The sequence below is a fragment of the Rhinopithecus bieti genome, unplaced genomic scaffold (assembly GCF_001698545.2).
Source record: "Rhinopithecus bieti isolate Rb0 unplaced genomic scaffold, ASM169854v2 scaffold_30732, whole genome shotgun sequence".
Classification (NCBI taxonomy): domain Eukaryota; kingdom Metazoa; phylum Chordata; class Mammalia; order Primates; family Cercopithecidae; genus Rhinopithecus; species Rhinopithecus bieti.
The window spans coordinates 3,995,102-4,021,295 of record NW_016814045.1 but is presented as its reverse complement, the minus strand read 5'-3'; the positions used below and the strand labels follow the sequence as shown (position 1 = coordinate 4,021,295).

Below are 26,194 nucleotides of genomic sequence, written 5' to 3'. Positions count from 1 at the left end.
TTTTTTTTTTCATATTAAAAATGACTGGGTGAAGTCATTTGCCAACACAGGGGCAGAGATAGCTCTGGTTTCTTTTAGTAAAAATGTCTCCAAAATGTTTGAAGTACTGTCGTTTCTCCAAATCATAACCACAGACCTCCCTTTTCTCTAATGGAATTTCATTTAGTTCTAGGCTTTGGTGGATTTTTGTGGATTTCTATTGCTGTTTGTTTTCGTTTTCAGGTGTTAACAGAATGGGAAAAGGCAGCCATGAAGCAATAGGATCAAAAATGATTTTTATGAAGATGAGGGTTCCGTTGATATATGATGGGGGAAAACGATAGCAGGAAGGCACTTACCCATCCCCCTCTTCTTAGCAAGTTACTGCATTTGTACAGTATTTCCATTCTTCGTGTCATTGTGACAAAGGACTTGAGGTGGCCACTCAGCTTACTATTGACCTTCCCTGTACTGACTACTTTGATGACTTGGGCTGGTCCATCAATGACCAACTAATTGGAACTGAAATGAGATCACAGTTCATTTTGCACAGTTCATTTTCTGCCAAGAGAAAAAAGTCACAAAATGCTTTCCTGGGTGACTCAGCACCAGTATAGGAGGAAAAGGCAGTTATTTGTTTAGATGTGAAATGTTCGTCCTTCCAGAAAGTGCTCTCTAAAGACAGAGAAGAAGCAATGGTTAAAGCTCATCAAAAAGGGTAGGAGAGAGAAGTCATTAACTGGCGTTTGCTGTATGAATCAGAATCAGCACTGCCATATAGGAGAGAAACACTGTGATATGCAGAGTGAAACATACCAAACTAAGAGGTCAGGAGTTTTAATAACCTCCCTTCCATTCACCTGCAGAATCCCTCATCTCACAGGATTGTTGTCAGCATGAAAAAACTCTCAGCTTGGGAAGTCTTTAAACATGTATGAAGCCTTCTAGAAATGTGAGCTCCTATTGTCATGACTTTCTTGTTTCCTTATTTATAATGGCCATGCAACTTAAGAGCACCATGAATGCTGTGCTATAGGGACTAAGGGACCAGTAGGTTGAATGTTTGTGGCCCATGTGACTTTTGCCCATAGATTTATCCAGCAAATGCTCTGTCTTGCAGGCGCAACTTTTATCGAACTGGCCAAGATCTCAACAATTGCAGTACCTGCCAGAACACGGCGTGCATCATATACAGGTACCTGGCCACAAGCGAGGTCTGCTCTGTAGACCATAAAGCCATAGGGTTCACTGAACACTCTAGCAAACTTTTACATGCAGAAAGTCAAGAGAGGCAAAAACAGGAGGCCTTTGAATATCTGAGATCAAAAAAAAACAAGGTATTTAACTATGAAATGTTAACATCTGGTTCCAAGGCAGGGATTGCTTTGTTTCCTTACAGCAAAGTCTATGAGCGTACCCTTTTGATGTAATCATCCCTACACTCATCAAACGCTAAGTGCAGGCATCATGGTAAGCTTGGCACACACATTTGCATCTCATTCCACCCTCAGGGAAGTTAAGGCGTTCGGTCTCACTCACATAGAGCATTTTCTGAGAGCAGAAAGGGCCAAACTCAGGACTCACATCCAGATTTTTCAAATCTCAAACCTATGATTTTAATGATTCCACCACACTGCCTCTTCCTCAACAGCAGCTATGCCATGCCAAGCACTTACTTGGCACAGTCAAGAACCATGATAAGAACTTTATGTTCATTTCTAAGTATGTCATTTCCTTCTAGCACAGAGTAAGTTTGCTGCAGTAGATTTTTGTAAGTAACAAAATGGAAACATGATATACAGTGTAAACTTAGAGTCAAAGATCTGTGTTTTAATCCCCAAGTCTGACATCAGCTAACTTAACCTGGGCTTACTTTCCTTATCTGCATAGGGAACGATTATCCCTATTCAGAGTTGCCATGAAGACCAGATGAAATAATATATGTGAATGTCTTTTGCAACTGCAAACCTCTGTACAAATCCAAGGGCTTATACCTGTTTTTACTGGAAAGGTCAATGCCCCCTTAGCTGGAAGACCACTTTCCATGGCATAGTAGAAAAGTGGTCAAAAGCAGGACTTTCTGTTGACAACATCTAATTTTGTTGACCAAAGTGAACAGTTTTGCTTTCTCTATTACATTTCTCTTTTTGTTGAAAACTGGCAGCTCAGGGCCCGAGCAGACTGGAGCCTAATTGGGTTGCCTATGTCTTCTTTTAAAACTTCTCATTCTCTCTGGCAGAATCCTGAGATTTCATTGAGTAAGAGACCTTGTGCCTGGAAGGCAGGAGGTGCTTGCACTTACACAGGGCCTTAAGCATCTTTTCATGGAACCTATCAGCTCCTTATAAAGAGGAGCCACCTGTTTTTAATCAAATAACAGAAGATGCAGGACTGCTCACAGATAAATGCCTTTCACCTCAATGTGACGTCTTCCTTTAAAAGAGAGGGTCCTGGAAGAGCCCTGCAGCATTGGAAAGCCTAAGTAGAAGTTTCATCAATTGCCCTCTTTTTGCTGCTTCTTTTTTTATATCTCCCAATTTGAACAAATTTTCTAATCATTAGGAGGACAAAAATTATTAAATGTCTAGACAGTTAGAGAGGACAAAACTATTCATCATAAACAAGAAGAATTAATTTGAACTAACCTCCATTTAAATTTTGGATAGTCTCTCTTCTCTTCTGGAGCCAGATAATGTATTTTCTACTACCTTAAAATGATTTTTTATTCGGCCTATATAAGTAAAAAGGGCAAGTAGTGATTTCCAAGTCTACTATGAGTTTCATGACCTGGCCTTGGGCAAATCATTTTCCCCATCTGAAAAATGAGGGTCTTTAATTAAACGGTCCCAAGAGTCCCTTTTAGTTCTGACATTCTGATATTCTAAGCCGAATTAAAAGTGACAATATTTGGCTAAACTATGACCTTCCAACATGTCTGAGAATGTTTGCATTTTTCTAGCACTTACTTCAAACATCTCCAGCAAACATTCTAAATTAAGTTACACCCCTGGATGGGTTAGCAAACCTTCATGCACACCTTCCTTTCCAGAAGAAAAGCAAATGTATGCATATATCCCTCATTACCATTCAAAGCCAGACTGTTCTCCCAGACAGAATCTATATCCTTGTATCTAAGCCATTGCAGGGAATGGGCAATTAATTTGATGAAAGCAAAGAGATCTGAACAACAGCCCCATCGTAGCAATAGTGGGAAGATGAGAGTTATTTTTTTTTTTAGAAAACATTCAAATGACTTGAAACTTGCATTGTGTTCTGGAAAGTCAGATCTTAGAAACGAATGAATAAGTGATGTGAAATACTCATCCCCAGGCCTTGTTAAACCGCAATCTCTCTCCCAGGTGATGGATGTGCTCAGTGCATGTCACTGTACATAAAGCAGATGGGTGCATGATGGATTGCTCACTGGGTCTTCTTCTCTGGAGATGTTCCTGCTAAGTTAGCCATGCATATGGTTTCCTAAGTGGTATTTCCCAGAGGCTCCAGCAGCTGGAGGCTATGGCTATGCTGCCTGCTCTTATCAAGACATGTGGGGTCATCTGGTTCTATCTAACTCATTCTCTCTGCTCCCTGAGCCTCCTTGACTCTCCTCTTACCATTGAACACTTGGATACACCCTATCTCACCAAGAGCACAGTCCCAACACCAGTGCCTAGAGATTCTATCCATGGCTCTCAGGAGCTTGCAGGGAATTATGTACATCAAGGTGAATGGAACCTTTTGTTTTGACTACCATAGTCTCCACAGGAAGTGAGTGGCAATTGGCTCTAAACCACAAGCTGATTCCAGCCTGTTTTGGCCCCAATCACTTCCTTCACTTCTCCTTAGCATTAATCCTAGCACAAGTTACCCAAAGGGTTGAGTGAATGCCACCATAGTATCCAAGATTAAATAACATTAAATTACTTAGTATGAAAGTTGTTCTCTTTTCAAATTTATTTCAATCCTTCCAATAACCTAGAGGGGAAAATCTGAGTTTGGTACTAGAACGTCTTTAAAACCTTCCTAATGCTGGCTTATCACATTTCTCTGCAAAGAAAGAGCAGGCCTCAGGTTCACAGCCCTGAGCAAGCAATAGTTATCTAGCTAGAATACAATCATTTTTACTTTTTTTATTGAAGGCTTTAACTTTTAAAACTAGGCCTTTTAAATATTTCTGTAATTGATGCAGGTCTGCATTTCCAAAAGTGATATTGCCTGTTTGATATAAAACATGTTTTTAAATTCAAAAAGTGAATGGATTTAGAGAAAAAAAGTGAAGTGAATAATTGTGTAGATGGTATGGGGAATCTTGCAAAACCATGAAGGTGGAGAATGAGTGATTGAAGTTTGGGAAATGGTGCCCTAAAGAATTGGCTCCTTTTCACCTTCTCAAGGGCACGAGGTCTCTTTAAGTTGCTTACTCCTCCTTCCCTCACCCCCTTCTCTACTTTTCCAGCCATATCTCCAGCATTCATCTTTACACTCATGCTAAAAATAGTCAGCAGTGCTTCTTTAGAGGTCTTTGACTACAGAGATCATGCTTTTCTTTTCTAGACATAACTCCCAGGAAAAAACTGCTTGGTTTAAGTTGTAAAATGTCTCCAATATGTTTTAAAGGAAAATAATAAGAGGTCTTTCCCAGAAAACTTTTCATCTACCATCCAAGCATGCTGTTCTGGAATTGGAAAGACAGAGTTGCAAGCTTACCATTTTCAGTGGGTGAAGAGAGAGATTGGCCATGTAGGATTTAAAAGGTGCTAGAGAGGTGAGAGAAATAGAAGAGGTGTTGTTCATCCAGGGTCCACCTGGACAGGCTGCTCCTCTTCTTATCCTTAGTCTCTTCCCACCACTTCTTCAACTGCACTCATGGACTTTATTTCTGTGGCACCACTTTCTGCTACCTTTTATCTGATATCTATGTCAATCTATCTTTACATCTAAAATTTTCAACCAACTACATACAGACATTTCCACTTCATATCCCAAGGCAACTGAAATTTGTCATATCCCCAAACACACCCATTGCACCACAAAATTAATTTTCTTCCCATATTTCTCATTTTGTTCAACACCATTGACCAAGAGGCAACTCCATAAAGATATCACAGTCCCCCTTGACTTTCTCTTCATACACCAAATAAGCTACTGATTCTAACTGCTCAATCCAACCCCTTCACTCCAATTCCTCTGCCACAGGTTCAAAAAAGGCTGCTGTCATTTGTCACTTGAATGCTAATTGACTTTTTTGACACAGGTCTCTCTTCCCTTATCTCAAGTAATCCTCCATGCAGATTGCTAACTTGCATCTGAAAAATAGAATCTGACCATGTCACTCCCCTGCTAAACAATCTTGTCCTGGTTCAGGTAGTCTGTGGCTCCTCTCCAGCCATGGGGAACTAGGTGCTCAGCTGGTGGTTCTGTCATTCCTCAGTGCCTTTGCATAAGTTCCTTTGCTTTCCTGGGATGTCTTTTCTGCCCTGCTTCGTGTGGATATTTCTTAGTCTTGCAGTTTAAATGTCAGTTATGTGGACAACCTCATAATCCAATCCTTCCCCAGAAGGACCCCCATGCCATGAGCCCTTGTCTGCTAGGTCACTGATCCTCCTGCATTGTAATAGAGTGTTTATAAGTTTCTTTCCTTCAGCAAATGGCTAGTCTCTCAAAGTCATGGATCATTGTTTCATACATACTTGGTGCTCAGTAGGTTCTTATTAAGGAAAGAAATGACTCTATTAACTAGGAGAGGAAGGAAAAGCAGTAGTGGACTTGAGACAGCTACTTAGATTGTCCAGAAGTAAAGTCATTGTTACTATTCGTGTACACCACCACCCTTGGGTGGGGAAATGAAGGATTAAGCAAATATTCTTTTTTTTTTTTTTTTTTTTTTGAGACGGAGTCTCGCTCTGTCACCCAGGTTGGAGCGCAGTGACCGGATCTCAGCTCACTGCAAACTCTGCCTCCCGGGTTCACGCCATTCTCCTGCCTCAGCCTCCCGAGTAGCTGGGACTACAGGGGCCTGCCATCTCGCCTGGCTAGTTTTTTTTTGTATTTTTTAGTAGAGACGGGGTTTCACCGTGTAGGCCAGGATGGTCTCGATCTCCTGACCTCGTGATCCACCCGTCTCGGCCTCCCAAAGTGCTGGGATTACAGGCTTGAGCCACCGCGCCCGGCCTAAGCAAATATTCTTATTAGGAATGAGGGCTTCTATGTAGCTGGTTCTCAATGGATCTTTTTAAGCTGAATGTAAGCCCGTGGGTTACCAGTTTTAAAATAACTGGAATGCCACATACTTTCAACAAGAGAGACCCTTTCTCTGATGACTCAGAGAGCTTGCTGCACTTTCATAGGACATTGAAACCCTTGTTCTTCCAGGCCATATGATATTACTGCCCAGGACTTCTGTCCTGGCTGCAGTGGGAAAACAAAGTTTGACTGTGGGGAACCACAAAACTCCAGGTGAAAATATCTCCTTTCTCTGGTGTCTGAACTGTCCCAGTGATCTCTTTGGCAGAAGGAGTCAGAACATCAGATCTTCAGGTTCTCTTGCTAAATGTCTAATGCTAAATATCAAAACCCAGGCTTGCAGGCACAATAATGCCTAAGGTGTCCACATCCTAACTCACGGACCCTCTGCATGTGACCTTATTTGGCAAAAGGGACTTTGCAGATGAAATGACTTCAAAGGAGGAGAGCAGGGTGGGTTGTCTGGATGGGCCCAGTGTAATCACAAGGGCCGCAGAGAAAGAGGGAGGCCAGAGGATCAGAGTCAGAGAAGGAGATGTGATGCCAGAGGCAAAGGGCAGAGTGCTGTGGTCACAAGCCAAGAGGCATGGTAGCCCCTAAAAGTGGGAGAAAGCAAGGGATGTGTTCTCTCCTAGAGCCTCCAGAAGGAGCACAGCTCTGATTTACAGCTCTGGAGGACTTCTGCCCTCCAGAACTGTAAGAGTAAAATCTATGTTGTTTTAAGCCATTAAATTTGTAGTAATTTCAACAAAAGGAAATAAGTGCATTCAGATTAAATCCTCATAATTGGAGGCTAGTTTATTTGACTTTCATTGATGATTTTTATAATGATAACAGCTGACGAAAGAGATCTGTGGGGCTGAAACTTAAGGGAAAGAAAGAAGAGAGCTACCACTTACTGAGGATTCATCATTTACTGATCACTTGAAGTACCTTCTGTTTTCACACTTAATCCTCACAACGATGAGATTGATTAAAGTGCCCCCATGTTACAGATGAAGGAACCGATGCTCAGGAGGGGGTCAGGCACTTGCTCAACATTCAGATTAGGAAATTGAAGCTGAGAGAGGTGAGGCACTTGCACAATTATTCTGGAAATAGTAATTGCAACCGCCACAGGAGCACACAGTTCTGTCTTCCAGCAAGCCAGATTCCATAGCATGCTGCCTTCCAGATGCCAGACTCATCTGAAGGATATTAGGGCTCAGGGGAATGTTCGATCGTCACTGATTTCCACTCAGCCAAGGGCATCATGAGGGTTTGCATTGAAGATGCAGGCCCTAGACAGTGCTTCCAAAGCATGGTCATGGACCATCTGCATCGGAACCTCTGGGTGTCTGTGGAAACTGGTTGCTGGGTTTCAGCCCCAAAGCCACGGAATCAGAGAGTGTGGGGTGGAGGATGGGAATCTGCAGTTGCAGCAAGCTCCCTGGGAAAGGCTGGTTCAAATAAAGCTTGAGGATTTTTTTAAGTAAAAAATCAGGGTCTTGAAAGAAGATAGTTGATTTACTAGAAAGTTTTGTGACAACCAGCCCATGGATGAAAAATACTTGCTTGTAAAATAGCCCAGAAAGTAGCTTTAGTTCTTAATATATCTTTGGAAAGATGAATTACCTTTCTGCTTGGCTTTGATTTTAGGGTTAGATGATCATATAGAGACCTAATTATATATGTTGGGTACAGGTGAGAATGGAGGCAAGGGCGAGCAAAGGAAGAGAGAGGAGAGGATTATTCATGGAGCGGGCATATCTTCTGATGCCTCCTGTTTCCAATGAGAAGAGAAAAGGAGTCCCTCTCAGGCCACTCTGGGGCCCAGGCTTGCATTACGCAATACTTAGGGGATTGAGCTGTAACCTTTCCTTCCTCCCACCTCTCTCAGTTCCTCAGGCCTCATCTGAGATCAGAAACTGATTGGCAATCCAGGCTGACATTTTTCCTCTAACAAAGGTTGAGAGTAATTAAAGCCTAATTCTGCTCTCTGGCCAAGAGACCAAATGCTAAGAACTGCCCTCTGGTGAGTCCTAGAGGGTCAACAGCAGAACAGCAGACACGCGTAAAAGGTGGGTGTCCAAGTGCTGACCATTACCACTACATCCCCACTTCAGGACAGAGGTATGGTCACCCCATGCTTGGGAACCAAGGACCATGCATGAAGCTAAATGCCATGCAGAATCTGCCACCACCACTCACTCATTTTCTCAATCTTCACAAACCACTGGTTTTTGTTTTGTTTTTGAGACAGAGTCTCGCTGTCACCTAGGCTGGAGTACAGTGGCACAATCTCGGCTCACTGCAACCTCTGCCTCCCAGGTTTACGTGATTTTTCTGCCTCAGCCTCCTGAGTAGCTGGGATTATAGGTGCCCGTCACTACACCCAGCTAATTTTTGTATTATTAGTAGAGACGGAGTTTCACCATGTTGGTCAGGCTGGTCTTGCACCCCTGACCCCAAGTGATCCACCCACCTTGGCTTCCCAAAGTCTTGGGATTACAGGCTTGAGCCACCACACACGGCCACTTTTTTCTTTTAATCATTATTGATGCATCCACTCATAAATTCTTCTGAACCAGAGAGAGAACTTACGGATTTTGTAAAGGAGACTCTCTGCAAGAGCCTCCCTTTGTATCTAGCAACCAGCATTCTCGTTCCTAGCACGTCCCCCTCACAGTTTTCATATTCAGCGTATGACAAGGAGGCTCCCTGGAATGCAGGCCAAAGCCTCACAGCTGTGCACCCGGCAAGAGAAAAGCAAGGGCTCCACATCACTGAGGAGAGAGTGGCTCCAGAGAGCTGAGTGAGCCGCCTGAGGTCACGTGGTTGGTGGTCTGAGCGTGCTTCCGGGAGTTTCCTTCTTGGTTAAGCTATTTGGCCACTGAGCTCTGGCCTTGCCTGCCACTTAAAACTATTACCTAACCAGAGAAAAAGGCATTTCTTTAGAAATGCAATATGGACTCAGTCCTATGGGTTTAGCAGCCAACTTTTCACTTAAATTATTTAGTATTTTCTTTTTGTCTGCTTATGACTCTCTCCCAGCGTGGAGCCAGGTGAATTCTTGAGAGCCTTGTCTTCCAGCCACAGTCCTCCCTCTGGCCAGCAATGAAGTCCACAGTAAAAAATAATGATAAAGGCACACAGCAGAACTGTTCTTTCTAGTAATCACAGATGCATTTGCAGCTTTCATCAAATTGCAATATGGACTATTACAAATGCTGGGCCGTGGACGTCATGGCAACACCCTCGAGCATCCCCAAAACAACCAATAGCAAACACAGCTTCAATTGTCTCTTTGGGAAACAGCCATGAAGTCTGGGGTACATGTAAAATGTAAAAGGTAAAATTTCTCTGAGTCCCAACAGGCTGATTCCCAAGACATTTGTCTCTATTCCCTGATTCTCCTGAATGGCATTATCCCTTTATTTTTCTCCCTAGAGTGTAAAGGAAAAGAAGTAGGATTTACAGCATCAGCAATTTATCTGCAATAAAAAATGAAACCTATTTTAATGCATTAATAGCAAAAGAGGCTGATACATGCCATAAATATAAAATTACACAAGTTGAATATTTCAGAGGAATAACAAATGAGTGGCTGCTGGCACAGAGGCCACAGGTGACCACAGAGTGATCCGATCTTTATTTCTCCATCAAGTAAGTGTAATAATCATTACCATTTGTTAAGCCAGCCACTGCACTAGGCATTTTGCCCAAGACTATATGTCTATCATTTCATTTCAGACTCCTAACAATCCTAAAATGTGGATAGGATTAACATTCCCATTTTACAGATGAGGAAACTGAGACTCAGAGAGGTTAAGTGATCTGTCCAAGATCCAAGGGAGCCAGGGCTCAAAACTAGGTCCTACTTTCAGGAGACTTTCCTGTCCCTTCCCCTCTTTCCTTGTGACCCTGCATCGTCAGTGAATAAGTGTGTTAACTTTCTCGGAGATGATCTACGCTTTCTGAGGACTTCACAGGCAGATCTTCCTGGCACAGAGTCACAAAACCCAAAACACAGATTTCTTTCAGAGATAGCTATCAGCAGAGATTTCTGCAGCTTGATCCCATTTATATATGTGCCAAGAAGAGAACCCGTGATTTTCTGAAGACTCAACAGCAGATAGATGCCCTAGGAGAAGGGGTAGACTTGCCAATTTGAAATAGCTGCAAGTTGTGCAGCTCAAAATTAAACCCTATAAAAAATGAGCAAACTGGTCATTAGGAGAAAGTTTCAGGAACAATATCCCTTCCAGGCTGGGGAGAGAAAAACATACAAACTAAAGTTCCTGTGATCCAAAACTGTAATTCTTCCACAGAGATGCCTTCCTAAGTGTCATGATTTATCCAAACGGACAAGAACCAAACTACCCTCACTGCATCCATTGATTCTTACAGCTAATTCTTAAAAGAGAAAGTTGCAGGAGGTCAGTAAATCAGTGGTGCACCTGTGTTCTGCAGAAACAGGGACCACAGAAATGCTCCAACAAGAGATGAAGAAGAGGTGGAGGGGAATTTGGAAGATGGTTTGTCTTCAGGGAGATGCCATGAATCATTCACTTCTCGGCCAACTTGCTTAGAGTGTAGTTGACGGCAGTGGCTTGTCGGCATGTCTCTTTATAAAAGAGCAGGACCCACTGCTGAGAAGGAGGTGCAAAACGGCTCACTGGAGACATCAGCAGCCTACACGAGACCCAAGATTGCTGACCCCAGATATTATCTTCAATACGCTGCCTCCTTAGAAGGTGAGCACCTTTTTTGGGTATGTAGCCTCCCTATAGAGGCTGCCCTGAAATTGAGAAAGACCATTCCAAGGTGAACTGGTCAGCTGGTCCATAAAGAGTCCCCCGTGCACTCCAGCCCCAGTTTGGGTCTGGTTCCACAGGGGACTGTGAGGTCATCCAGGAGCACCAGGCCTTGGTCACCACCTCCACCCCCACCACCCTACACATTTTGCAATCAGGATTTCATACAGATACAGATTACTATGTTCTTTCGGTCTAGTACATCTTAGTGTATAAGCTTTGGGGCTAGACTTTCAGGGTTCAGATTCTGACTCTGTCACTTACATTTGCATGCCCTTGGCAGAATATTTAACCTCTCTTTGCCTCGGTTTTCTCATTTATAAAATGAAGGTAATATTATTTATCCCACAGGACTTGAGAATTCATGAGAGAAGGAATGTAAACTTGTAGCATAGTGTCTAGCACATAGATTTCATTCCATAAATGACCATCATTCTTTTTATCTTAATTATTATTTTTGCCCATTTAAATTACCATGTGTCCTAATCTAATGTGGTCCAGGTACTCTCTTTTTGTTTCTTCTCCTCAGAATAAAATGCTGGAAAGAGTTAGGTCCATGGCTAAAACATTGGATCCTTCTTTAAACAGAAAAATCAAAGGACCAGGTGTCAGGAAACCAGGTGAATAGACTGAATGTTTGTGCACCCCGCAAATTCAGATTAATTGCTAATGCCCCATGTGATGATATTTGGAGGTAGAAGCTTTGGAAGGTGATGAGGTCATGAACTTGGAGTCCTCATGAATGGGATTAGTGCCCTTATAAAGAGAACTCAGAGAGGTCCCTCCCTCCTTTCTGCCACGTAAGGACACAGCGAGGGAATACAGCTGTCTATAGGCCAGGAAGAGGGCCCTTACCAGATACTCAACTAACAGCACTTTGATCTTCAACTTACCAGCCTCCAGAACTGTGAGTAATAAAATGTATGTTATGTATAAGCCACCCAGTCTGCAGTATTTTGTTATAGCAGCCCAAGCAGACTAAGACATCAGGTTTAGATTCCGCTTGTAACTTACAGTGTGACTTCCCTTTGCCAACTTGCTTGTCTGTTAAATGGGCAACAACCTTCCTATCTTCCTGAGCTATGATGAGGGTAAAATAAAAACACAGATTAAAATACTTTGCAAATTCAAAAGGTATATACAACTAACAGGCTTCTGTTATTTGTTTGTTTCTACATCCATTTTTATCTCCTTTTGGTTCACCCAGCTTCAGTTTACCCAGCCAAGATCCTGCATCTAGAACCTTGCTCTGTTGTTTGCTCATGCACTTATCTAGTTTTGCTATTTGTTACTCACTGTTTCTTCTTCCAGACAAGTCATGACTTAGGGCTCTTGCTGCTTCCAATTACTGAGAAAAACATCTTTCTGCTTTTCAGCGAGCATGATGGCTGGAGCACTGATCTGTAAGCTAGATTAGTGAGGTGCCCTCAAGAGGGAAACCTGAAAGTTCTTACCATTTCTGATTTACCCATAGCTCACTCTCTAAACACAGTGTGGCTCCATGTTCAGACATCTCCTTGGATGTGAAGGGCTCTAAGGCTCCTCAGGCAATCAACTGAGCATCCCTGAACCACAGGTCCTATGTCCCATGCATCCTCAGGAGGACCAACTCACATACCTTGAATGCTCTGGACTATCTCAAGGGCTCCTGTCCAGAATCTTGCATTGTAACAATTTCGTAACTACTCTTTGCCCTCCACTGTAAGCCAGGGTTCTGCAAACTCAGCACTCTGCACCTGTCTTCCTTCTTATGATCCTGCATGGAATACAGAGCATATGTGAAATACGGATAGTGGAAGATGGTAAGGGTGGGAGGGTACAGAGAGTAAGTGGAAGCAGTGAAAGGGAGGTGAGGTTAGAAAAGTTATTGGTGTGCTATTTGGATCCTTGAGCTGAAACCCAAAGCAGAGAGTCTTCCAGTGTCTGCAAACAACCCTCTGCTAAGAATTAACTTCAATTTTCACCAAGCTGGCAACTTACTCCTTTTTGCAAGGGGTTGCTGAGCATGGTGTAAGTAGCTAAGTAGGAAACAGAAACGCATCTTCTCTTTTCTACCCAGCCTCAAGACAAAAAGCAGATGACAGGGTGCTGTCCCTCCCGTTTATAAGGCAGCTACCACCAAAGCAAAATATACTCCCTCTCCTCCCTTCCAAACTAAACTGTAGTGTGTCAAACGGATGAATAAAAAGAAAAGTGGCAATTTTCCTTTATGTTAATAAATTGCTTTGGCCTAAAAAACATTAATAAATTTCCTTCCAAAGCACACACACTTCTCCATACTCTGCTATTTGCCTGGTCTTGAAAGGAAAGTTACTTTCGATCCCCTTTAAATTGTTCAAGACCAGTGGGGGCAGTCACAAGAGGGGAGTGGGGAGCTCCCTAAATCCCAGTGATTATAATGGAACCCTGCTGTGTTTCCATAGAAACACAAAGAGTGTATTCTTCCCTGAATGTAGATGGTGGGGAGGGGTGAGGAGTGATGCTGCTGGTAAGGTGTGCAGCTACTGAAGAGCTGAAGGTTGATGCAAGGAGCTGAGATGGGAAGGCAGAGGACCTAGTGAGGAAGAGTGGAGTGGGCCGAGACGGTGTTCTGTGTGCAGTGATTTCACCTGTCATTGCGTCCCATCTGCATAGCCAGCCAGCGAGGTAGCTAGTGTAACTCCCAAGTTCAACTGAGCCGTGTGAAGAGAAGAAACTTGCCCAGGGTCACCCAGCCAGGAAGTGCTGCAGCCTCCATTCAAACCCAAGAGTGTTCAACTCTGGGGCCCTCACTGCATCCTCTACATTGGGCTGGACGTCAAGTTGTGACGGTGAGACAAAGTTTCCGTTCCATCTCCTGGTCTTTTCGACCCAGGCCTGCCAGTTCTATACACATTCTGGAATCATCCAGAGCATTAATATCATTTTCTTTTTGAGATAGGAACTCACTCTGTCACCCAGGCTGGAGTGCAGTGGTGTACTCATAGCTAATTGCAGCCACAATTTCCTGGGCTTAAGTGATCCTCTCACCTCAGCCTCCCAAGTAGCTGGGACCACAGCTGCACACCACCACACATGGCTAATTTTTTATTTTTTTTATAGAGATGGGGTCTCGCTATGTTGCCCAGGCTGGCCTCAAACTCCTGACCTCAAGCAATCCTCCCACCTGGGCCTTCCAAAGTGTTGGGATTATAGGCGTGAGCCACTGCGCCCAACTTATTTTTCTTAAACAGGTATTAGGACACTTGTAAATCTTGTCAAATTCAGCTGATTTGTTGTCATTGTTTGTTTGTTTGAATTACGAAGTCAGAGACACTTCACATATAAGGAGAGGAAGGCAGCTGGTGCATGTGTGTGTTCATATAATTTGGTAGAAGCATATGGATGAAGAACTGGAAAGTAGGAGTAGTTGAGAGAAATAAGAAGTATATTTTGAAAGCAATTGTTATTTAATCACCTATCTCAAACACACTGGGCACAGTATCCACATCTGTCTAACTTACTATTGTGTTCCTGGAACCTGGTACAGCGTCAGGCCCAGAGCAGGATGGACTGATGATGGATGGAATGTTTTGTACAAGAAAATCTTGGACTCCTAAAATCCTAGAGGGGGCACCTACTCTCTTTGGCCCCATCTGGTACTCTATGATGAAGACTGTTTTTCTGCCACAGTAGGGAGGGCAGGGCTATTTCAGGAGCTAGGAGCATTGTGAATATAGATGCTCCCTATCTGTGAACTATGTGTGTTCCCAGTGCTAGAGGGGTGAGAATCAGAGCTTGCAACTCACCATTTTAAAGTCCTTCCTTGCTGAAATGCAGGGGTTGCCTAGGCTCTCGATCCATCTCCTTCAGTTTCCACTGGGATGAATGAGGTTCAGGTGGTACAGACAGAAACCCACTCTACCCTACCCCAGACAAATAGGGGTGCAGTACCAGGTGATGCCTCCTGGAAATAGGAGACTGTGATGTTATGATTATATATGTGTGTATGTGTGTCATCTATCTGTGTGGGGGAATGAATAGATAGAGACAAATAGATGCTAGAGAGAGAGAGAGAGAGAGAGAGACAGATAATGATAGATGATAGATGGATAATGATAGATATAGATGGATAATGATAGATGATAGATAATAGATAATGATAGATACATAGATTATTGATAGATGATAGATTAGATAGATGATAGATAGATAGATAGATAGATAGATAGATAGATAGATAGATAGACAGATAGACAGACAGATAGACAGACAGACAGGTTTTCACCCATGGTTCCTGGCTTATAACTGCCATAGCCCTTGTTACAATCTTTTATTATCATGTTGGGTGAGTTAGGCCTCAGGAGCAGGCCTCAGGAAGCAGAGTCTCTCTGACCTTCTCCTGTCCTCCTGTCATCCTGTCACCTGCCTAAGGCAGGACTCTGATTGTGGATCAAGAGACTGATTCCAGAGTGGGTCCTGCCCATACCCCGGAGGAAGGAGTGCTACACAGGGGGCTGAAGCCCCCACACTTTGCCCCACGCATCCCTTCGTCTGTATCCTTTGCAATATCCTTTACGATACACCAGTAAATGTAAGTGAGTATTTCCCTGAGTTCTGTGAGCCACTCCAGCAAATTAATCAAACCCAAAGAAGGGGTTTTGGGAACCCCAACTTGAAGCTAGTTGGTCAGGAGTTCCACGGGCCTGGACTTGTAAGTGGGGGGGAACAACGGGGAAGTCTTGTGGGAATGAGCCCCCAGTCCCTGGAATCTGATGCTATCTCTGGGTAGATAGTGCTGGAACTGAATTGGAAGACACCAACTGGTGGCCACTGCTTGGTAGTGGGGAGAAACTCCCATGCATTTGGCCATAGAAGGCTTCTTCTGTGTTGATGATTGTTGTGTGAGAGCAGAGGAAAAACATGGTTTGAGAGTTTTTCCTGAAATAGAGACTCCTGAAATAAAGAGTCAGTATGTGAGTCTGCAGATGCCTCTGCCCAATGGCCTGGCAAATTCTGGGCTTTGGCTAGAAGGTCTCTAACAGCTACTGATGCCAGCACTGAGGACACAGAGTCACTGGATTGGCAGTGCCAGGAGGCCAGGGAGATTGTCTGTCTACCATTCCTTCCTGAGGAGCCAGAACAGGGCCTGCCACAAAGAAGATGCTCAATAAATGTTTGTCAAGTGACTGGCTGAATACTTGATGCCTACTCTGTGCTGCGTGTTGTATATGCACATAGCATTTAAGCTTCACTGAGATCCTTTGCGTAGGCACCACTCATTTTGCAGATGAGGACACAACAACCTGGAAGTGGGAAATGACTTCTCCAAGATCTCACAGTGAAACTGTAGAGCTTTGCTTTAAAAAACACAGCCTATGTTTCATCCATAATACATAATTCTAATTTAATATAATAATGGCCTATAGGTCATCCAGCCAGGATTATGTTCCCATAGAGAGGGCAAGGGAGAATAGAAAGAGAAGGGATGTAAGTGGAGGAGAAGAAAGTCTGGATGAAAAATACAGAAACAAAACAATCAGATACCCTTTCCTAGTGCTCCCTAAGAACCAATACCCCGTCAGTCTGGCTATAAAACGGGCCCCCTCACCCCTCTGACTCTTCAGCCCTGCCTCTTTCATCTCAGATTCCATCTCAGAATGCTCAGGGACAAGGCGTCCTTTGGGGCTTCATCCGTCATGCATGGCAACGGCAACATGCCTTTGTAGCAGCACAAACTTGGGTTCCCGTCCCTGGGAGGTGACATGGGGATAGTAAACAAAGGCAGATGTCCCTTTAATGACAGCTGTTTTTCAGCCCTTGCTGGGTATAAAGTCATTGGCCAGTCATGCCACATCGTAAACCAACATGGGGTCTTTGGTCTACCAGATGCAACATTTCATTTTCCTCCTGGCTAACCAAGGAGAATGCAGTTTTCATGACCACGTTTCCTCCACTTTCCACACTCCCATGCTGGCTCCTCATCCTTGGGCCTTCTGAGACCCCTGGTATGAAACCAGGTAACAAACACATCGAAAAGCTTAAGAGCTTTCTTATAAGCATCTTGGCACTGAAAACTCCTCTGTAAGTAAATCCTCCTCATGGAGGAAAGTGGACAATCAAGGACAGAGGGAACCTGTGCTCAGCCCACAGGGATGTCTAAGAGGATTTGTTTTTCCTACCCCGGCTCTCTGGGTTCTGGGGAGGGTTAGCCAGAGTGAGGAGGCAGGCTGAGAGCCTCTGAGTCCTGCTGGCCTGACTCCCAGACATGCAGAGGTCACAGACAGCATCAGCACCCACTCCCCACAGGCCAGACTTCTGCTCCACACCCACGTCCCCTGACCTCAAGGACCCCTAGTCTGCGAAAAATTCATTAATTCATTTTCACCTCCTCGATGTTTGTGATAATCAGCACAGGGCAATGGAGTCCGTATGTTAATGACACCAAAACACACAAGTAAAATAGCCAACAGCAGCAGCAACAACGAAAAAGAGCATGGGAATGTCCATCCATCAGTAGAGGAATATTTAAACACATCATATTGAGGAATACTACAAGGCAGTCTTACATGTAAAGCTCTCTAAGATACATCTTTAAGTTGAGATGCAATTCAAAGAGCAAGGCATAATCTACTAGTAGAAATTATGTTAATGATGATGATGATAGCGGTAACAGAAGCTAACACATACGGAGGACTTAGCGCACACCAGGCACTACTCTGAGCACTTCATTTATATGACCTCAGTTTACACACATTGATTCCAAAGAAAGCCTCTGAGATAGGTGCTTTTATTACCTCCATTTTACAGACGATGAAACTGAGCTATCAGTTTTCTTGTCTGTTGCTCTGTATTATCTTAATGTTTTAATAATGAGACAGTTTTCATGCATAACACATGCAAAGAAAACCCATTAATGATTAAGAGAGAGACTGGAGCCAATATTTACAGAACACTTGCCATCAGGTCTCACTGACCCTCAATAACATCCCTGTGAGGAAGGCATTACAGGTGCCAAGTCAATCAATGAAGAACTAGAGGTTCAGAGAGGTGGTATCACTTTCCCAAGGTCAAACAGCCAGTAGGTACCTAAGGATCTAGGATTTGATCCCAAAGCTCTTGTTCTTCCACGTTAGTTGGGGCTGAGTGATGCTGAATCAGTCTGTGCTGATTCAAATTTACTTTCTTTCCTTCCTCTCTGTGTTTTTCAGTGTAGAGTATGATTTTCGGCAGCAGGAAGGCAGGTTCCATGAAGTTTTGGAGAGTCTGGAGGAAGCAGAGCCAGTTGAGGAGGCATCGCCCCCACCAAAGTCCCCAGCAGAACCCCCAGCCCTGGAAAAGCAGGACTTAAGGCGGAAAACCAAGAAGGTGAAAAAGAAATGCTTCTGGTGGATCTGAGCTGGTTGGGACCATCCCCCAGCCCCGCATCTCCACGTACTTCCCTGAGATGGGAAATCCACTGCACTTAAGGTCTGCCCTGCTTCTTTGCAAAGGCCCTGGACTGTGAGCCCTTTGGCCTGTGAAACAGAAGAGCCTTGGAGCTGATGTAGCCACTGCTGGACACCTGACCACCATCCTTACCTGAGTGCGTGCCACTGCTTGCTGAGGGCTTTACAGACACTAGGGTGACCACTTGCCAAGTTCCCTGTCACACTCAGCCAGAACTCATGCTGAGTTGCAAGTCCAGATTCCCACCACGAGCAAAACCCCACACTATACCTTCCAACACCTCCACGATGCTAAGCACTTCCTTTCCATCCTGGGTTCATCAACCCAAAAGAAAAAAAACAGTGTTGTGCAGAGCCGGAAGATAGAGGGATGTTATAGGTTATACGCAGGTACCATAGAAAAAATGAGATAAACTGGCAGTTTTCTAAGCTATCAGCATACATAATAAGCACAAGAGAAGTGGGCAGGGCATAAAATGCAGGTTCACCCTGGTGTGTTGGGTTGTTTTCCTTTTTAATTAGCCCCTTGATCCCAAATTAAGGCTCTGTCATCTCATGGTGCATGCACCTTTCTGCCTGTGGCAGAGTCAGGCCACCCCAGGGTATAAACTTGTTGGTGTGGCTGTGCTGGACAATTGTAATTCAAAGAGGATTTCAGCAGTTGTAGCTGTTCCAGGGCCCACCCTAAATCATCATGCTTCTTCTCTGCCTGGGGCCTGAGACCACCTGGCAAATGGGTGGAGTCTGTTTTCGGTGTGAACTTTAAGACTCCATTGTTAACTTACCTGCAACATTTAAAATCATGAGATCCAGCAACCTGTCCATCAGTTACATCTTATGAGTAACATAGATAAGGCTAAGATAAAATACAACACTGTTTCTCATCCCTTCATCCCAGGAACAGCCGTGTAGATAGGTTCAAACATATATTAATCAACACAGTCTCCCTTCCTGGTGATCAGGAAATGGTGACCTGATTGAAAAAGTGGCGGGACTGGGGATGAGGATATAGTTTTTTCTATTTTAGTTTTAAATACATTCCTATCCCAAAGTCTGAGTTCTTCAAGGTCTGGCTCATTCTTTTGACAAGACCTGCATACATGTGGACCCAGTCAAGCTTGCATGGCTGAACAAATGACTAAAGTAATATAATTAAGTAATTGCTACATACTCTTGTGGATGAGGGGTAGGATGGAAAGGCTCAGATACCTTCTGGTTGAATTCAATTCTCCATCAGCATGTGGTTAGATTGACATTGCTAGAAAGGGATCCTGAAACTAAACATACATTAAACGAAGAAGGTATTTTGTAATCCCCTTGGCTGAAGATCCAGTGTCTAAACTAGAATCTTTGCAGAGCACAGCGTCCTGTGTGTTTGTGGGATGTACCTACCCCACTGCAAATGGAGCCTAATTGAGCAAACCACTCTGATGGTTTCACCTTCCCCTGTCATAGCAATGCAGTGCACAAAGCTATTTCCGTGAGAATGAAAGGGAAATTTGGCAAGGAATATCAGCTTGCACTATTTAAGTCTTGGAATGTCATTCAAGATGTTCTTGTTCTGTTTCTAGTGTAATGTTTAAGCCCACAGAATGAGACCGGAATATATAACGTCATGTTAGAATTAAGATAAATACACTTGTCATACTTAAGAAACCACATTTCAATAAGATATGCTACCACTATCTAAAAGCCACAGATTTTTTTTTTCCTGTATCCATACAATCGACTCTCAGTTGGTCCCAGCAATGGAAAAGAACAGAATAGAGGATAATCTAATAAAGTGAAATCATTTGGGATCTCTTATGTAATTTTATCTTGTAGTAGAGCTTCTATCTTAATTTGCTTTGCTTACACTAATTTCATATGAATTTACATTCTCGGGCATCATGCTAGAATGTAAAAACCCTGTTCCTAGAATTAGGAGACCCAGACAACCAAGCAGTCTATCCCACTAGCCTTTGGCAAATGGCTTAAATTTCCAGAGCCTGTTTGTCCATTCTTGAATAGAGATAAGAACATATGCTTTCCTACTTTATAAACTCTTAGCACGTTCCGCATTACGTGAGCTGAGTGACTCAGAGCTGAGCTGGATTACTGGCCAAAGTTAGCCTGGCAAGATAAAGAGATGCTTGAGGTACCTCACACAAAATTAATAAGCTCATGTGGTCATAGATATGTTTCCAGTTGGGGCCCTCACATGAACCCTTAATGGAATTAAATAAAACTGGGACTAGAAATGTTGACATTTTGTGCACTTCCCCAACAAACAACAACAACAACAAAAAAAAAAAAAAAAAAAAAAAAAAAAAAAAAAAAGAGGAAATGTTGACATTTCTAGAAATACAGCCAAACAAGGCTATACTGATTCTACACTAAAGCACAACACCGCATTGCTTGGGCCACTGACCTGGAACTGGGAAGGAATTCTCTTCTGAAAAATTGATACTTAAAATCATTATGAGGAAACAGGATTCCATAAACACTTTCCTGATGAATAAAAATGATTGTCTCTATATTTAAAACACCATACACACATATACCAAAACTGCATACTCACTTGTTCATGTGAAAATCACTGCTTCTTTGTAAAATATTATGTAACATCTACCATGATATTCTACAGAAATGCTGTACTTGAGGTGATCTGGTTTTCTGGAGAGGTATTAATTTAGCAAAAATTACTTTTATAAAATTGAAAGGAAAAAGACCAATACATCAACTTAAATTGCAGGAGTTTATGTAGCTGCTTTCTCTGTAGTTTAAAAAACAATGCATAAATGCGTACTCACTATCCTTGGAACTTAATACCAGCTCATCTATAGAGTACCTTCTTAAAGACGATGTACTGATGTAAGGTTTTGTAAATTTCTAAACTGTTTTAAATGGGATATTATCTTTTGCAATAAACTTACATATTTTTTCTAGGTTTTAAGACTCCATTACTAGCTTGGGTTGATTTCGGTTATAAAATGTATGCTTAAGAAGCACACCTCAGTGGTCCTAAGGGCAAGTATGGCTTTCGTTATAATTGCTTCTATACATTTCTAAGGGAAATAAATAAAGAGCAGATTCAGAACTTAGTGTCATGATGATCATATGAAGCCCCGTGTGTCCTGTGAGTGAGGGAGGCAGCATGAATCAATGGAGAGCTGCTCCCAGCCTCATTCCCAGGGATGCACATGCATGACCTGTATCATTATGCTCAGACACCTGAATTCTAATTTATTCAGTACTTTTCTTTAATTATTTCCCCTTTAATTTTTTTCCTTAAAAGTCAAATTTATGTCACCAATGTGAAGAAAAACAATATCATGTTCCAAACATAGAAGATGAAATAAAAACATATCTTATTAAATTCTTGCTAAACCCTGTTGCTATTGAGGCTGCTAAGCCTAAGACCAGCTCTCTGTTAAGAGGGGATATTAGCAAATATTCAACATATACTAAAGTCGCATTCACACCAAGCCCATTTTCCACTTGGCTAATCAGGATGTTTGAGAGAACTGAAAAGAAAACAACTTTCCTGTCATGTGATTCAGTATTATTTTTCCTGCCTTCTCCATGAACCATTTAAAACCAGCTTGGGTTTACACCTGGAGAGTGAGTCTCCCATTTTGGGAAACCCCAATTTAGAGAAACAATAACAAACAGAAACCCTAGACATAGAATCAGAAATCTCGGGTTTGACAGTATTGTGCTACCTTCTTTTTGCTGCATAACCTTGAGTAAGTTACTTAGCTTCTGTGAGCCTCTGATTCCTCTAATATACCCCCTGCCTCCCAAGAGTGCCTTGACAATGAACTGAGTGACAACCAAGAGCACAATGTAGGGGACACATCGGGCCAGGCCCTCAATAAATGCATATTCAGTCATTTGTGGATTGAAGTCAATTGGGAGAGAGAAAGGAAAGTAACTCCGTGAAGCTGCAGTGGTTTTCAGAAACAGGTTTTTCTCAGGGTAAGGGAAGAACACTTCCTGTGGGCGCCATGGCTCACACCTGTAATACCAACACTTTGGGAAGCCAAGGTGGGAGGATTGCTTGAGCTCAGGAGTTTGAGACCAACCCGGGCAACGTAGTGAGACCCCATCTCTAAAGCAATTAAAAAATTAGCCAAGGGTGGTGGCTTGCACCTCTGGTCCCCATCACTCAGGAGGCTGAGGCAGGAGGATAGCTTAAACCCAAGACGGGGAGGCCTGGAGTAAGCTGTGATCATGCCACTGCACTCCAACCTAGGTGACAGAGCAAGAGTCTGTCTCAAAAAAAAAAAAAGGATCCACCAGAAACCATGATAATGAATGTTAAGTAATGTTAAGTAATAAAGTTGTCCATGATTCAAAAGAGCATATGTGCACATAAAATACAGCACAGCACTCTGGGAATGAAAGATTCTTGTTGCGTGGAATCAAATATCCTAGACGTGAAAGAGACTTTAAGAGCCATGTCCCTTCCATTTGAAGCATGAGTCAATTAAGGAAGGCTAAATGATTTGTCCAAGGGCTTATAGCAATCCTGTGGGGAAGCAGGTGTTGGGAGCAATGTGGTTGGTGGGTGGAATGTGTGAGGGGCCGGGGTCATTACAGGAAGCATGAGGCTAGACTTGAAACCTGTTCTTACCTTCATCAGCTGAGCTGAATCCTCAATATAACCTTCACTTGAAAAGGCTCTCATTTTAAGCTGCTCAAGGCAACTTGCTGTATGCTAAAATGTATTTCTTTTATAAATGCCAAGAAACAAAGATGTTTTATGATCACTACGCCCATCAAGCATTGCTTGCAAGAAAAGTGCGGGGACAAATCCTAATCCAACACTGTCGGCATTCAGCGCAAACCACATTTGACTGCTTTAATGAACATAATCCCATTTTTTAGTACCTTCACCTCAACTTCCTCCCCATCTTCTTTTCACCAATTTACAGCCTAAATTTCTATGGACCATATCATACCACCCCTACTCCTGAGGTTTTGCAAATGTCTAATTTCTCTCTGCCTCCTACAGAACTCTCAGCCCATAAAGAGCAGGGATGCATCCATTGGCAACACACAGAGTTTGGTCCTCTCATTGCCAGACTAAGCCAAGTTCTCAGGTCAGCGTCCCTCTCCACTGTGGGCATCCTGTTCTAAACCCACTTCATTTCTCAACTGGCCTCTGCAGGAACCTCCCCAATAGGTCTCCCCACATGCAATATCTTCTCTTACACTTACTTTTTTTAAATATATTTTGAAACAAGCTCTCACTCTGTCACCCAGACTGAAGTGCAGTGGCACTATCCTAGCTCACTGCAGCCTCAGACTCCCAGGCTCAAGCAATCCTTTCACCTCAGCCTCCCCAGTACCTAGGATTACAGGTGCTTACCACCACAACCCCCTTATGTTTTTTAAAAACAATTATTTTCTGTAAAGACTGAGTCTTGCTATGTTGTCCAAGCTGATCTCAAACTCCTGGCTCAAGTAATCCTCCTGCCTCAACCTCCCAAAGTGCTGGGATTACAGGTACACAATACCGCTCCCGGCCCCTCTCTCACCTCTCAAGTATCTTCTCCACATAGCAGCCAAAGCAATCATTGCAAAATTTGGATGGGAATAACGTTACACTCTGACTTAGTGTTCAGTGGCTTCCCGATACACTTAGGAAGTAAGACCAGGTCTGCTGCTGTGGCCCAAAGCCCTGCACATCCTGCCCTGCATCTCCTGTACGCTCCCACCACAGGCCCTTCTGGTGTTTGTCCTCCAGCCTCAGCCAATCTTCTTGGCTTTCTTGGACCCACCATGCCTTCAGTCCCTAAAGGCTCCCATTCCTCCTGCTTGCAATACTCTCCACCTACACCACCCTCCCTGCCCAGCCTGCAGCTCTGTTGGAGTTTCCCAGGTCATGCCTCCCATGACTACCACCAACTCAGCCCAGACCATGCCAAATACCCCTCTTAGACATTTGCTGGCACAAGGGACCTTACCATTGAAGTCCTTGGCACAGTTGTCCTTGTACATATATCTGTGTCATTGTTTGATCAAGGTATCTATCTAGACTATAGTCTCGCTAAGGAAGGAATCTTGCTTTTATTCTTGCTTGCCTTTGTATCTCCATCATGTACCATAATGGGGTTTAAATACTCGTTGCAGAAATAAATTAATGAGTACACTGGATTCAGTGGGGATACACTAAAAATTAACTCCCAGTTTATCCCTGGTCCTTCAGTCCTCATATTAGGATGGTACCATAGTGGGTACAGTCCCGAATGATATATGGTATAAATCTATACATATCTGCATTCAAGTTATTTCATAGTATACTCCCAAAATGATTGATGGATTATTTAATTCCTAGAATTAAATGACCTATTATTGTGGTTTTGGTTTATGTATGTGTGCTTTTTTTTTTTTTTTTTTAGTTTTGTTCTCAGATCAAATAACCAGTTTTCCCCAAAGAGAAACTTAAGTCCCTGAGGAATAGAAAGAGCAATTTTTCTACCTTCTCACCATCATACCCTAGTCTCAGATCTTTACAGAAATTAGGATCTGCCACTGGTAATGTGCCCAAGGCTTCTAACTCTCCTGAGGTCTACACGGCATTCAGGACCCAGGAATAAAAAGACACTAATGTTTGCTCCCAGTACCTTTCCCCCTGCCAAGATCTTTGTCCTGAATATTGATGGTCCAGTTTAACACTGTTTCAGAATAAATTGTCATCATAATTAAATCCCAATGCATTCTGCACATTTTACCTAGATACTGCCTTACCATATCAAAGAGTAAATGACTTTTGAAATTAAAGCAGATTGTTAACTATTTTCCCTGTAATGTTTCTTATGCCAGAATTTATTACATGTGACCTAGTCCATTCCAGAGAAAATGCAATTTAAAAGAGACAAGGTCTAACTAAAGGAACATTTTGGGCAAAGCATTTTGCCTTGGCTCAAAGCAGAACTAAAGTGAAAAGGAACACACGAAAGGATGATTTGCTTGGAAGCAAATAAGAGTTTTATTATCGTAAATGGCTTTCACAAATTCTTAGAATCTGTAAGTATACTATATTAGATTTTACTCAAATGAAACCCGTATGTTTGCTCCTGACAAAAACCTTTATTTCTTAAATCATAAGTTAAACATGGTGACCTCTACTCGGTGCTTCATCTTGGTTTCCCAGGTAGCAGACACAGTGCTATGATACCCTGGTTATGCTGACAGAAAAGCCTTTTTGCTCATGAACCAAGGGCTGAGTCATGTTAATTGCTGAACTTGAGAGTGATTCACAGTTTTTCCACTGAGCACACCAAGCCTGAAGAAATTCAATTCCACAAACAGAAACCACAGATGGGTGATGGAGGTGATGAGAAGTTACTTGCTGGTGTCATTGTCTTTGGTGTGCTTTTTTGTTTTCAAATAAAAAACAATATACCTTCAGTAGTTAAGAGTCAGGGATCAAAGGGAACAAAATCAAAGCAACACAAAACATCAGCGCTCATCAACTCAGGCTGCTGACCTGGAGTGGGTTTCAAGGATTGAAACTCTACCTCATCTCCACTAATATGCACCCCTTGGCTCCAAAAATCTCAGATGAACCTCAGTCTATAATCACTTTTTTCAGTAAACAGTCATCAAGCCCCTTATCTCTGCCAGGCAAGGTGCCAAGGATACTGAGTGGAAAATGCAGTGCAGACACCAGCATAGTACCAAAGAGCTCAAGGGCTGGTGGGCAGCTTCTGACAACAAGCAGGTGTCCTTTTCTGATTCATCCCACCTGGATGTCACATTGCCTCCTTTTGAACCCAT

The 26,194-nt window shown here is 43.0% G+C and overlaps 2 protein-coding genes across 3 annotated transcripts in view; one reads left to right on the top strand and one right to left on the bottom strand.

The window, feature by feature from the left end:
• Positions 1–20,694, top strand: part of INSYN2B (inhibitory synaptic factor family member 2B) — a 118,422-nt gene extending 97,728 nt beyond the window's left edge. For both annotated transcript variants that reach the window (XM_017849425.1, XM_017849426.1), the window contains exons 3-4: positions 1,100–1,174; positions 18,188–20,694. In XM_017849425.1, the coding sequence (XP_017704914.1) occupies positions 1,100–1,174; positions 18,188–18,374 (262 nt within the window). In that variant the 3' untranslated portion in view covers positions 18,375–20,694. The remainder of the gene's footprint in view (positions 1–1,099; positions 1,175–18,187) is intronic.
• The window catches only part of DOCK2 (dedicator of cytokinesis 2), a 443,859-nt gene that overhangs the window by 200,146 nt on the left and 217,519 nt on the right, over positions 1–26,194 (bottom strand). The gene's annotated exons all lie outside the window — the stretch shown is intronic.